General features: G+C 37.1%; 1 protein-coding gene across 5 annotated transcripts in view; it reads right to left on the bottom strand.

The window, feature by feature from the left end:
- Positions 1–15,336, bottom strand: part of HELZ (helicase with zinc finger) — a 156,137-nt gene that overhangs the window by 63,949 nt on the left and 76,852 nt on the right. For 4 of the 5 annotated variants that reach the window (XM_040452156.1, XM_040452158.1, XM_040452157.1 and 1 more), the window contains 6 exons: positions 13,644–13,823; positions 13,011–13,115; positions 6,366–6,544; positions 3,409–3,527; positions 2,260–2,405; positions 626–773 (listed from right to left, as the gene is read on the bottom strand). In XM_040452156.1, coding sequence (XP_040308090.1) covers positions 626–773; positions 2,260–2,405; positions 3,409–3,527; positions 6,366–6,544; positions 13,011–13,115; positions 13,644–13,823 — 877 coding nt within the window. The remainder of the gene's footprint in view (positions 1–625; positions 774–2,259; positions 2,406–3,408; positions 3,528–6,365; positions 6,545–13,010; positions 13,116–13,643; positions 13,824–15,336) is intronic. The other variant, XM_040452160.1, reaches the window with a different exon arrangement.

Raw genomic sequence — 15,336 nt, 5'->3', positions numbered from 1 at the left:
TGATGGCTCAGAGCCTGGAGCCTGTTTCCGATTCTGTGTCTCCCCCTCTCTCTGCCCCTCCCCCGTTCATGCTCTGTCTCTCTCTGTCCCAAAAATAAATAAACGTTAAAAAAAAATTTTTTTTTTAATTAAAAAATAAATAAAAAATAACGATGACTCATCTGAGTATGTACTATGAAATATAATCATAGTCTATTTGAGATGGCTAACTAATAATTATATGAAAATAATATTGGCTTTTCTTTTAAACAAAGTCATATATTTTGTATTTTGTCATAAGAAATGTAAATCAAAGGGCGCCTGGCTGGCTCAGTCAGTGGGGTACGTGAGTCTCAATCTTGATCTCTGGGTTGTGAGTTTAAGCCCCACATTGGGTATAGAGATTACTTAAAAATAAAATCTTAAAAGAAATGTAAATCAAATGTAATCAAAATGTAAATCAGTTTTTGTTTCCCACAGGGGGTTCATCATGAGCAAATCAATGTGATACAGAAAGAATAAACGGCCCATACTACTTTCATGCAAATAACACACAATAAGATGTCAACCCCAAACCTTAAACACTCAACAAGAACAAACTATGTAATTGAGAAAATGTTAACAATCTGCAGAAGAACTTAGGTACCTCTGCATTATTATAAAAAGCTGTGCTATTTTTTTCTTGTACATCTTCCCCTCGTGCTGTAAAGAAAGTTAGTGGGTAGAAATCCTTGTGTGCTGGTTGCTTTCCACTGGCCATCAGTTTGCCCTCATAGAAGAGCTCAGAGGTGTAACTGCCAAAAAAAAAAAAAAGACCAAAATAAATACATACATACATACATACATTCATAGTAATTTATCATCAAAATCAATTCCACCCATAAAAAAAATTATCAGTCAATTCTAATAATTTTGCTTTATGTCCATAATTAATTTAACACTTATGAGGGCAAGATTTTCTCCAAAAGTAACCACAGCAGTAACAACAGGGTAGGCTCCTGGTGTACCATTGCTAAATGAATTGATCTGGCAAGGGATGAAGCCAGAATACAGAAAGAAAAGGAAGAAATGACAATAGTTCAATACTAGATGAGAAGCTTGCTCTATGAGGAAATTGCAAGCTAGTTTATTTTCTTGGCTAATACATATTTTTATTTATATGGTTCATTTACTTACACATGCAAACACAAAGACACATAGACCCCGAAACACAGAATTGAAGGACACTCAAGTCTTCAAATGTAAAATGAATACTTTTTCCTGCTGAAGATAGCAAGTATTTGATTTATTACTGACTGAAGAAAATGACTGGCAATAATAAAAAGAGAATCACATTTTAAGACATTGATAAAAGATATACTCAAGTCGAAATTTACTTTTATATCTTATTGTTTTCAGAAAATCCTAAAAATTGTTTTCACTGACTCAAATAATTTTATTAAACTTTAAAACACGAGGTTTTGGGTGGGGTTAATGACTGAAAAGGAACACAAAGGAGCCTTCCAGATATTCTGTTTCTTGATCTGGATGCCGGTTACATGGGTGTGTTCAGTTTGTGACTGTTCACTGAGCTGTCACTTATGATATTTTTGGTTTTATGGATGCATACTACATTTAATAGAAAACCTTTAAAAACTTTATGACTAAGTTTCATGGTTTTTCCTTCCTTCCTTCCTTTTTATAACAGATTCCTTGTATAACATAACCAGACATAAAAGCAAATCAGTATGTCAATATATCTGTTTACTACATGACATAGTTTTACACACGTATTACATATTTAGTCACAGAAAAATATCATAACTGGTAGAATTTGAAGTTGTAGTTTCCAATAAGAGACTCTTAAAAACTGAGAACAAACTGAGGGTTGATGGGGGGTGGGAAGGAGGGGAGGGTGGGTAATAGGTATTGAGGAGGGCACCTGTTGGAATGAACACTGGGTGTTGTATGGAAACCAATTTGACAATAAATTTCATATAAAAAAAAAAGAAAGAAAGAAAAGAAAAGAAAAGAAAAGAAAAGAAAAGAAAAGAAAAGAAAAGAAAAGAAAAGAAAAATAAATAAATAAAGTTGTAGTTTCCAGGACTGCCCTACTTTGTGAAAAATTGCAGCTGACTTTTGAGGTATTCTGTTACAGAAATAAAATTTAACGTAATTTCCAACACTGGGGACACCATATAACTGTGCTGGGAATAGACTGTCCCTAGTAACGGTGCCATTTTGAGTTCTCCTCTACCACACCAGAAGAAGGGTGACACAGAAGGGGCAGTTCACACCTACTTGATGATAGCTTCATGGGAGCGGTAATTCTCACACAGGAGGATCCTACACGGAAACTCGGCAGGGTAATGCTCATAGAGTCGATCAAGTAATGACACATGAAGGTTTCTCTCCCTGGCAAACTCGCTGTAAACAAAAGGACTGAGCTGTAACAGACAAACATACAGAGAAAATTTAACTAAATACACAAGTAGTATTTGTAATAACCTACTTATAAAAAGTCCATTATGCTGAAACTTCTGATGTACTCAATCTCAATGCTGGAATAAGCAGAATCAAAAATATTTTCTCTGAACAATTTTACTACTGTACAGAACTTGGCTAAAATTTCTAACTTTTCACTTCATTCTATCAACAGTAGCCTATAGTCAACAAAGGGCTCCTCCAACATAATAATAAACAGCTACTACTTCTGGAACTTCAGGGATACAACCCATTGCATCACTGGGGGGAGTCAATGAGTTATTTCACTAAAATTGATCAGCTATTTAAAATGGTGAGCTGAGGGGCGCCTGGGTGGCTCAGTCAGTTAAGCATCCGACTTTGGCTCAGGTCATGATCTCGCGGTCCGTGAGTTCGAGTCCGCGTCAGGCTCTGTGCTGATGACTCAGACCCTGGAGCCTATTTCAGATTCTGTGTCTCCCTCTCTCTCTGCCCCTCCCCCGTTCACGCTCTGTCTCTCTCTGTCCCAAAAATAAATAAACGTTGAAAAAAAAAATTTAAAAAGAAAATTAGTCACATTCTTTGAGATTGGGACTATTATTTTGAATTAGGTGTACTTTGTTCCCTATGATGGCGGGAAAAAAAAAATCAACCCTTCATGAAAACAAATGTTAGGGACAAGAATTGGGGAACTGTAGGAAGAATCATTAAAATTTATTTTATAAAGAAAAGAATTCTATTCTATTCTTTTCTATTCTATTCTACTCTATTCTATTCACCCTATAGAAAACTGAACTTTAAATTCAAAACATGAAAATTATAAACACTGATAGACTCCTCCATTCCACTCCAGATCCAAAACAGTGGGATGAAGTACTTAAACTGTAATGGATGGCACAATTTCAAGGGATGTTTTAGAAAACAGAATATTAAACAGGAAATTGTAATTAGAAGTCCCTTCACGACGATGACGCAGAGGGCACGCACCTGCATGTGGTCACCAGCCAAGACAATCCGCGTATTTTTAGCTGCTAACGCTAGAGGCATAATGGTTTCACACTCCATGGCCTGGGCAGCTTCATCTAACAGAATGTGTGTAAAAAACCCTACAAAGTACAGTATAAACACAGTAAAGCAGATTTAAAACAGCAATAAAGGTAGCAGGAGTTCTGTTCTTTTCTGCTAAGGAAAGACTTCAGTGTGCTGATTTCAGAGTTAGGGGTACTTTTAAGCCAATCCTGAATTTAGAAAATCATTATTTAAAGAACAGAGAGGACAGGAAATAACCATTTTACCCAATAATAGATATGAAATGGTATTTGATGCTAAGGACCCCAAGATTAACAGTTGATGGAGTATATATAAAAAAGATGTTTAAAGTACACGATAGCAGCTTTTCACCAAAAAGAAGGACCAGCAACTAAACACTGATAGTCTTCTCACTATTTATGTGGTGAAACATCGAAACTAAAATAATGGTAGTTTATAAGTAATTCTAGCTTTACCATGCATATTAAACATTAAAATAAAGAAATCATACCTAAAATCTAATATAAGGGAGAAAGTTATAATCTAACCTTTACTGAAACAAAGGGGAGGGGGTAACTGATTAGCAGATTCACTAATTTGATTATTTAGGTTTGTTTCATGTGTTTATATATGTGGCTAGACAGACTGATAAAATTGTTTAGTCTTAAGAGCCTACTCTGGCTGGGGAGGGGGAATCACTAGTGTGCAAAAAGTGAAAGGTCAAGGTCACAAACATATGTTATCTAATGTCCCCCAGATGCAAACCCCACAGCAGGAGACATCCCACGTCTTGACTGCCACCGCCACTCACACTGGGGCACAGGATTCCAGTACAGAAAGGAAGAGAAAGTCCTGTTGCCCCTAAGGACGGAAAGAGGCAAAAATCTCCTCACGGTCTCAACGTGGAGAAGGAAAATGTTCTGCCCTACTGTCAACACACCGAGGCAGGAAGAAGGGGGTCTTCTTTTTATTAGCATAGCAAAGAAACAAAATGGTTTCTCAACAAAATGACAAGTTATAAAACTCGCTGGGTTAATTAGCTAGCTGCCTGTGAGGAGGGCCCAAGAACCTAACCTCTATTTCTATGTACACCAGCAAGTTCCAAACTATCTTTTTATGCAACTTTCTAACGCAACTTGCTTTTAGGTTGGGAACTTTCTAAATCGTACTGACCGGCAGTAATAGCCACCCATATCATCCACTCGTACAAACGGCTATGGTTGTTAGTGTATGTATCAATCACTGTTGTCTATTTCCTGACAGTGGCCTAAACATGATACAGGGCCCTGTTAAGGAGACGTTGTGCTTTTTTGTCCTACAAAACTAATTACTTGAAAACTACTGTTTTCATTAGATAACGTTTTAATTAAACAGAGGTAGGCTTGAATCAGCAATGGGATAAATCATGAAACTGTTATAGCTATTGCTAAAAGCTAGTAAAGGTAACTTGAATTAATCACATTAATTGAGCCAGAGCCTTATCTATAGAAGAACCCTCCCTCCACAGGGCTGAATGAAATGAAATCAGGTATAAACACCCAGAACAGAACACACAGGCAACTTGTAAGTGTTCTTCTACATTCTGGCTCTTCAAAGCCTTTCTTAACTTTCTCACAAAACTCTACTGCCTCGGAGGTTTGGGCATTTCATCTAAGCGGCACACAGGCAGAGTAGAACCATAAAGTAATGAGACTGATTGTTAAATAAACATACCAAAATTTACATTTCAAATAAGTGTTGTTCCATTCAAAGAAGTCAGTTGGGAGGAAATAGAACTCATTCCAATGATGCAGTCACTTTTCAAAACATTTTTGAAACTCTGCTTTTGTAACTGCCCTCACCAGCCAGCTATGAGCTGCGTGCACAAGAAAATAAGTCTCATTACATGAGAGGCACGTCTCTCTCTCTCTCTCTCTTTTTTTTTTTTACCCCTAATGGTATTGCTCAGTTTGATCACCTACCTTATTTACCAAACATGTCTCAGGAAGATTTTGAAGCTCTTCTAAAATTAAATCTACGCTCAAAAAAAAAAAAAAAAAAAAAAAGTCTGGCCACCATTCATACACTTGAGATAAACAGAGGTTTATCAAGGGCCTCCAGGTGTCTATACCCTGGGCCAGATGCCAGGAATTCAAGGTGAAGAGAACAGTATCTACTTTCCAGGGACTTGAAGGTTCCTAAGAATTTGTCACTGGCTCTGAAAGCAATTCCAAAAGGAGAGAGCAAAAAAGTGTTGAGCAATGTTGACCATGATAATATGGCAGCAATAAATGAATATCCTTCCAAAGCAAATACCTTAAGGTGGTACCACTTTTTGATGGTTAAGTTCTGCCATATGTATCGGAATTACTTGTCACCTTGTATCTGTACTTCATATAATATTAGCTTGACTTTACAGATTCCTGTACTTCAATATAATCTTAATAGTATGTCTAAAAAAAAAAAAATCTATCATGATTGTTGTCTCTACACTATGAAAGTATTTTACAACAAAAACTTGAGAAAATTGTAAAAAGCACTACTATCCAAATTTGAATTTTTCACATGACTGGAAGTAAGTAAATGCCACCTGATCAGAGAACAAATAAAACAGTAGTCACTCAAAAGTCTAAACTAGGGGTTGACTTTTTTTTTTTTTTCCTTTGTAAAGGGCCAAACAGTATATATTTTAGGTTTTGTTGGCCATACAATCTGTTTCATCTACTCAATTCAGCTGCTGTGGCACAAAGGCACCCATAGGTAATACACAGTTAAACAGGCATGGCTGTGTTCCATCCAATGAAACTTTATTTACAAAAACAGACAACAGGCCAGATTTGGCCCACAGGCTATTCGTCTGCCAACCCCTGGTCTAAACTGAATGCAGAGGCCCCACGCATTCAGGGACACCCTATCTGTGTCTTGAGTCAGCATACCAGGTTCAAGGTCCAACTGACAGAGGTACTGGGAAGTATTCAATGTAACAACCACCACTCGGTGTTTAAGAATATCTTCTTTCTGTGGCATCTGAAAGGTGGAATGTGCGCTTGAGATCAAACAGTACTGATGCACAACTGGGTGGACAGTCTTAACCCAGCGATTTCTGAAATATACCCTATAAAAGAAGACAATATTTCCTATTTATATTTATTAACATCTTACCAGCATTATAAAAAAAAAATGACATTATTATGTGAAGACTATGGTATCTGGAAATTCACAAATAAATCCGATAACCATTAACACTCTACTGAATTAAAATTTAACATACAACTGTGACTTTGCCCTACCAAAAAAGGATTCAAGAAGAAAGCATATGCACGATCACAAAATAAGTATTTATTTTTAAGTGTTCAGATTAACCTTACAGCAGAATGATACGCAGTTTCATAAGCACTATAGTTTTTAAAATTCAAAACATTCCCCCTTGGGAGTTACTTTTTTTCTAGAATATTCTTATAAAAATATACTTAACTTATATTGCAATTATCTATGCTAACAAAAAACAGTGAGCTGTGTACCTACAGTTATCTGCTTTTCCCATCAGAATATATTTACACCTATATGTAAACAGACCTCTATCTAAAGTTCTAAAGGACATTTAAAAATAAATTTAAATTATGGACAACCAGAAAACCTTAAGAAAGATTATCTCGGGGCACCTGGGTGGCTCAGCTCAGGTCATGTCTCAGTTTGTGAGTTTGAGCCCTACGTCGGGCTCTGTGCTGACAGCATGAAGCCTGCTTGGGTTCCTCTCTCCCTCTCTCTCTGCCCCTCCCCCTGCTCCCTCTCTCAAAATAATAAAACATTAAAAAAAAAAAAAAGAGTATCTCTTCCATTAATCGCAAAAGAAAAATAATGGGCCTCATGCAACAGACTACTTAAATGGTACAGAAACGACTCATCCATCCATCCATCCACCCACCTCCCACCACCCATCTCTAACCGACTCACATACAACAAAGATCTACCATGCTGGAAGCACAGAGACAAATCACATGATTTGCAAGCTTTCATAAAAGCTTTGATTTACTGTGATTTTAATGGAAAGCTATCAGAGAGTTCTGACAGGGCAGTCACATAATCTGACTTATGTTGTTAGAGGACCACTCTATTGCTCTGTATGGAATATATTGTTTGGGGAGGTAGTTTGTAGGCCAGACAGTGGGGTGCTCATAAACGCTGAACAGCCAGCTTGGAGGGTGGGGGTGGAGCTGACGTGTAGTGTTTGCTGACTTTTGTAGTATAAAATCTACTACCATGGCCAATTTCAAGCTAGCAACATGATGTCACTGAACATGAACTCGGGAAGGCACGTACATGACTGGCTCTCACAAGCCACTACAAGCGGGCTGCGATACACCACTGACCGGGGCAGAGGCACGGGCAGGGGAGAGAATCAGGGAGACCAGTTAGGAGGTTGTTGCAAGGGTCCGGAAGAGAAAAGAGGGCGGCCTGGCCCACGATGATAACAGTGAAGATGTGAAAATGGCTGGATTCACTATACACTTTGAAGGTAATGCTGACAGGACTTGACTGGTGAACCAGATGTGCAATTTAAAAGACAGTATGATTCTGTGCCTTTGAAACTGGATGGATGACAGTGGTGTTTACAAAGATGGTGAAAGTTGAGGAACAGATTTGAAGTGGGAACTGAGAATTTGGTTTTGGACAAATTCAGTAGCAGACATCCACAGGCGATGTCCAATAAGCAGGGGGATATAGAAGTCTGAAGTTCAGAAGAATATCTGGGACAAGACCTATACAACTGGGATACTATTTCAACTACGGGACTACATGAGATCAGTTGGAGAGGAAGTGTAGCTAAAAAAGAAACTAGTTGGGAGAATTACTGATGGGAAAAGGAGAGGGATACGGCAAAGGAAACTGGCAAGAAGCAGTCAAAGAAGTAGGAAAGAACTCAGCAAGAGTGTGGGGTCTGATCACGGGACATAAACGTCCATGTCACTAAATCTTCCGGACACTCTCCAGGCCCATCAAGGTACTTGATGTGTTAGCAGCAGCCAGCTCTGTGCTCGTTCCCTCCCCACAACACTCTCTTCCCTAGCTTCCATGACTCAACCTTTCCTTGCCTTCCTTCTTCCTCTCCGGGTTAGGGCTCCTCCAGGCTTAGTCTTCACATACTCCTCTTCTTGGCCTCTGTTCTTCTCCTGACGATCTCAGGCCAATGGTTTTGATCACCACCAATAAATACTCTAATAACTCACATTTTCCTCTCTCCAGCCACGACCTCATCTCTGAGCTCCAGGATGCTATCCAACATTTTATTTAACACTTGTCTCCTTTAGGATATTTCAAAGGCAGCTCAAATGTAATATGCACAAATCCTAATCTCAGGATCTTCTAAAAGGTGTTCTTTATGAAACACTTAGAACTGGTTATTGCTTTTAAGAAAAGCAAAGCCCCGCCCCCCCAAAAAAAGGTATTTAATAAATATCCTAAGTATAAATTATAAGAGAAAAGTAAAGAAATATATTTTGGGACGCCTGAGTAGCTCAGTCAGTTGTGCATCTGACTTGATTCTGGATCAGGTCATGATCCCAGGGTCATGGGCTCGAGCCCCACACTGAGCTCCACGCTGAGCATGGAGCCTGCTTAAGATCCTCTCCTCCCACTGCCCCCCTCCCCTGCTCATGTGCTATAAATGAAATATATATATATATATATATATATTCATTATATATGTATAAATGAAATATATAAATATTTCTATAAATAAAAAAAAAGAAATGTATTTTAAAAACATTACTCTGGGGGCACCTGGGTAGTTCAGTCAGTTAAGCATCAACTCTTGGTTTTATTTAGCTCAGGTCATCATCTCACAGTTCATGGGTTCAAGCCTCACATCAGGCTCTGCAATGACAGTGCAGAACTTGCTAGAGATTTTCTCTCTCTCTCTCTCTCTCTCTCTCTCTGCCCCTCCCCAACGCACGTGCGTTCTCTCTCTCAAAATAAATAAATAAACTTAAAACAACAACAACACATTACTTGGATAGGAAGGACTATAAACTTGGTAAGAGTAACCAATATCACTTCTAAAATATGTAAAAATGTTCAACAACATATTTTAGGTTTTAATAAAAAATGTTTAATCAGATCAACAAAGCAGAATTTACTTTTAAATATATGAAAAATCTCATTTTACAAATTATATAAAAAATCATTTACAAATTCTGATTCCATTAATATTAACTAAAATACGTGTTTAAACACATAAATTACTAGAAACTAAACTCCAAAATGTTATTAGTATTTATCTCTGTGTGGTGAGATTATAGATAATTTTTATTTTCTTCCTTGTTTTCTAGATTTTCCATACTTTCCATGGTAAAATTGGAAAAATGGTTTTTCAAATTATTCATCAAAACTCATGCCAAGTACCACTTCTCCCTCAAAGAAAAAATAAAAAATTGTTGAAGTTCTAAGTCTCACTACTGACTTTTTTTACAGTTACCTTGGAAAGCCACCTCATGTTGAAGCTAATAAAAAGACAAAGTTTGATCATTAGGCCTGTATTTCCTTAAAAGTACAATATTCTAGTGCTGACTTCAAAACGATTTAAACATTTTCTTGGTACTTTCATTTTGCGCAACAGTTAAGGTGGACACTGTCTATAGGATTATCTAAAACACACCTAACAGGGGCGCCCAGGTGGCTCAGCTGGTTAAGCATATGACTCTTGGTTTCAGCTTAGGTCATGATCTCACGGTTTGTGAGTTCGAGGCCCACGTCGGGCTCCACACTGACAATGCAGCACCTGCTTGGGATTCTCTCTCTCTCTCTCTCTCTCTCTCTCTCTCTCTGCGCCTTGCCTGCTTGCATCCTCTGTCTCTCTCTCTCTCAAAATGACTAAACAAACTGTAAAAAAATACACCCAACATTTTCAAAACTGGAGAATAGTGACAAGTGACATATTCAAGCTCACAGTATGCAATATGACACCAACTAAGTAATTTACAGACTTCTAGAAACAAACCATCCAGGGATCCCACATGAATTATGTGCAGCAGGAGACTGTCTGGTAATACATAATCTTAATTCACTGAAATTTTATTCATGTTTTAAATTCATATGCAATAAACAACCCAGCAAAATGTTATTACTCAAGACACTACAGAATCAGAAAGACTTGATCCCAGAATAAAATCTATTACTTTGAAAATCTATATAAAACAATAAATACCTTCCACTTGCCCAGAAAGCAATAAATATACACTTTCCACAGAGGACCTCGATCTACTAAGTAATCTGGCAGAACCAGACACTGATCAGCAGAACCACACACAGATACTGTGTTTTCCTCTCTCTTCCATCTCAAAGTCTATTAATTCTAATGAAGTAAGAAATAAAAACCAAAACAAAATGTAATCAAAAATGGCTTCTAAAACCTCCATCCCCAAATATCTTAAGCTCAACTCCTGGCACGTAATACTGAATGTTATACATTTCAACCATAAAAGTGTGTTATATTTAAACATACTGACTGAATTAAACGATTTAATGCTTATGACTATTTCCACACTTTATGGCATTTACCAGGGCCCACTCTAGACTACGCGGTGCAGAAGACACACTTTTACATCATAGAGACAGCACATCTTCCAAGTCACACACAGACACTTGGTGCCCTCTTGTGTTCTTTCCCCTGCATCCTGGGACAATTCCGATAAAGCTAATCTCCCCAGAGCCATTCTAATGCCCTCTATCCCATCTCCCAAACCTGTCGTGTTTGAGGTCTAGCAGGGCAACTGTAAACTAATCTGAGTTAATGTAGTAACAGATGGCACTAATAAATTTTAATTATTCAATGCATTATCCTCCTAGGAACTACATTTACAAGTTAACACCTTTCCCAAAGAGAAAAACTATGGTAAAAATGTAGGGCCACAAAAAGAAACTTATTACGAAAGTCAAGACTTTTCTTATTTTACCCCATTTACTAAATAAAATAATTTGAAATTTATATTTAGATATTTTTCAAGCTTTTTGACTGAACCACTCTTGAGATGTGTGGAGAGGTGAGATTTTCTGCTAGAGGCGAGTTTCTGTTTGTGGACCACTACAACTATACAGACCCTATTGAAACAGAACTTCTTATTCTACAGATTTCAATGTGCTATGTGGATGATAACCTCCAAAACATTACTTTACATGAGAAAAGCTAAACACAATGCTAGTCACATGGTGGGGCTCTTCTGCCCCAAATATCAAATGACCTATCCTAGGTCAATCAAGATTCCAGGGGGCTTTCCTCCACTGTTTCTAAGTCAAGTACACCATGATAATTGAGGTTGTCACCATCCCCATATAACACATACATACACAAACATAAACAGACACACACACCAACAATAAAAGCAAACAAAACAAACACCTCCACTAAAGTAAGGACACTCAGAGCAAAACTGCTACTCACTACTGAGTTTTCACTTATGACTAAAAAAGATTCAAATCTGAAACAAAATAGGTACTGATGAACTTATCCACTGATAAATACCACATTTTCATTTTCATTTACAGTGATTATATATAGGTGATGTTTTCTTATTAAATACAACCGGGTTCTACTGGATTACTTCTGCTCTAATTTATCTTCCAGAGTTGAAACAAAGTATGGCATAAAACCCTGTGTTAGCAGGTCACACCACATTTTTCTCTTTTATTCTTTTTTATGCAATTGTAAAATCATTCAAATGGCTTTGGTTGTGCTTATTAAGAATTAAATAGCATAATCTCATTTTTCCATGCCTGGACTCAACTAGAAATAAAAAGTTAGTGGATTATGATTCAAAAGTGTGGTTAGAAATTAACTGATAAACAATAATTGTATTCAAACAACACAGGGCATGACATATTAGTTTGTAAAATGGCAAAACTAAACATTAATTCATATAACAATGAAAGCAAATGGTGTAAGAAACAACCATTTAATGATTCTTTATTGTTTTCTGAAGAAAAGGATTTTATTCCCCCACAATCTGTGTTTAAGTACATTTTATATCCATATACACTCAAAAGGACCTTTCTATATCAACGTAAACGTTTCTTCTACACTTTGTCTCTTACAAGATAGCAAAAAGTTGTAAATACCAGTCAGTTACATTTTGTTACAGAGATCATTTCAGTATTTCATGTGTCTCTAATGGGTAATTCCTATGAAATTACCTGCATGATCACAGTCAAAATCTTATGACCACTGCATGACTACTCTGCCATGCAAACTATGCTAGAATTTTAATTAAATTTGATTTAAACAAATCATATTTATATTATTTCATCATAGTAGCTTTTAGAGGTACACATCAAAATCTGCTCAACATTTTTACATACAAAACTTAAAAAAGGATGTCTTTCTCTTTGCTTAATGTTTACGAAATGAATGGTCGAAAATTTTTTAATTTTTCCTTAATTTTAAATGGCTTCTTCAAAAGGCATAACCTCCAAATGCCAATACACAGTTCAAGATTTTGTATTCTCGAAGTTACTAAAATCTTTACAGACACCTTTTCTTAAGAATAACAAAGTATGATACAGATACATAATAAGCCTTAAAAAAATACCTGAGAGGTCTTGCCTGGGGATTGCCTGCTTCTACATATGGATGTAAATAATCCTTTATGTAGAGATCAGCAGCACTATTAGAATGGGTGCAAATGAGAATCCTGCTGAAATAAACGGTGCAAATAAAAAGAATGATAAAACACAAAGCTATTCAAGCAGTAGAATACCAAACAAAAGCAGCGGCCATCTTAACATTACACATTCCCCTCAGCCTACTCAGTCTTGTCTACATATCATTCAGTGATGTTTTTAGGAAACTGTACTACTCTTTAAGCTGTCGAGGAAACTGGTTCCCCCAAATCATTTTTTAAATCTATCACACGAAATGTTTTTTACATGCCCAACTCGTCTGGCTCTAGCATATATCACAATTCCTTAGCAGTCTTGGAGCTTTGATGGCTACTTAAAAGCTATCATTCTCTACATTGCCAATTTTTAAAATTGTGTATTTTGAAATTGTATATTTTGAAAGAATTCAAATTTTAGTCCTTTGGGGTTTTGGTGTGGGTCTTTTTTTTTTTTTTTTCCAATTTTTCCAAGCTGAATTAAAAATTGTCTTAGCTTTGCATTCACAACAAGAACAGAGGTTGTGCCCTCCTAATGAAATCGGAGCACACATAGCACCATCTCACCTCGTCTCCTGCTGCTGGAGTATGTGCTTGACGGCCTGAGCTAGAGTGAACGTTTTGCCTGTCCCATAGGGCCCGATGATGAGGACGGGAGGCAGCTGGATTGAAAGAGGAGTTGTGATGGCCAGAACAGCCTCTTTCTGTTTTGCATTCAGCCGAGGATCCAATTGTTCGTCCCACTGTCTATAGGAAATAAAAATTTATTTTAAACACATGCATCTTTTAATAAACAAAACACAAGAGGATGCTTAATTTTATGGAACCACTAAAAATACTAAAGAAACAGGGGCGCCTGGGTGGCTCAGTCAGTGAAGTGTCCAACTCCAACTCAGGTCATGATCTCACAGTCCGTGAGTTGGGAGCCCCGCATCGGGCTCTGTGGTGACAGATCAGAGCCTGGAGCCTGCTTTGGGCGTGGGTGTGTGTGTGTGTGTGTGTGTGTGTGTGTGTGTGTCCCTCTCTCTGCCCCTCTCCCACACATGCTCTGTCTCTCAAAAATATTAAAAAAACAACAACTTTTTTTTAATACTCAAGAAACAGTGTCTGTAACAACAAATGCTTATTCTATAACTTCTTTTTAGAAAATTACCCAACAGAGTTGGCACAGGCTGTTGATCAAAACTCACTTTAATTACTTTGTCCTATTCCAAGTGCAGAAAGATTCTGATAACTTTAGAAAGCACACAAGTCTAGCTGCTGCCATGTCTATAAATAGTAATGGCAATGGCTCAAAAATGTAATTTCCCCGTTACATAAAGGTATCCGAAAACTTTTCTGGTAATAAAGAAGTATTAGTTTCTTCACATTAGCAAGTAAAATGCAAAAGGGAGATGAACCGAATTTCAAATTCTAGTTCACGGAAAGATTTCTTTAGTGAAGTTTAAAACAAGAGGCAAAGAAAAAACTTCTACGTCCTTGGTTGAGAGATACTCAAATGTCACAAAGTTCCGAATTCAGAAAATAGCAGTTTTTTAAAAAAAGATATCAAAAGCCAAACAATACGAATTGTTTTCTAATATTTTCCCACATAATATATATATGTCCTACTTTGCAGGGTAGAGAACACCTGTCATGGTAGCACAAATGGCTGCTGTAATGAGATCTATCTTATGAGCGTCCCTTCTACGACTTGGCTAAGTTTCGAAGATTTAAATGGACAGCAGATGCTGAAAGGGATCAAACCAAGTAGAGAATCAACAGCATTCTTTCTCACAACTACAATTAAAATACTAAATATTGCAACAACTATGGCAAAAATGCTAGGGATGTGAACCAAAATAGGACGGGCATGTAAAGAGACTCTTAGAAAATTCACAATCAAAGTGCCTACAAAATAATCCTGCAATAGGAGACCATGGTTTAGAGGAAAATTCCTTCTCTCAGAGGCTATACTCCACTTATATCAGAACCGAGTAATTCATGGAAAATCTTAACACTTTCAGTTTTAAAAAATTGTAACTGATGCTCCATTCAGACAGATAATTTCAAACAAATGAAGGTCTCCTAGGAAATGTAAAACCTTAGGAAATAAACGTTGACTATATAAACACATCACTACTTACTTTTCCGGAATTTAATATTTTTAAGTAAAAACAAAAGAACTCTGACCAGTGGCACTAGTTTTCCTGGCAACTGTCCACTAAAGCTCAAGCTTTTTACTCCAAAGCATCTCTCATCATTAAACAGCTTAGTGACT

The sequence above is a fragment of the Herpailurus yagouaroundi genome, unplaced genomic scaffold (assembly GCF_014898765.1).
Source record: "Herpailurus yagouaroundi ecotype Mexico unplaced genomic scaffold, PumYag 206, whole genome shotgun sequence".
Classification (NCBI taxonomy): domain Eukaryota; kingdom Metazoa; phylum Chordata; class Mammalia; order Carnivora; family Felidae; genus Herpailurus; species Herpailurus yagouaroundi.
Note: the sequence above shows the minus strand (reverse complement) of the source record. Positions and strands in the feature narration are given on the sequence as shown.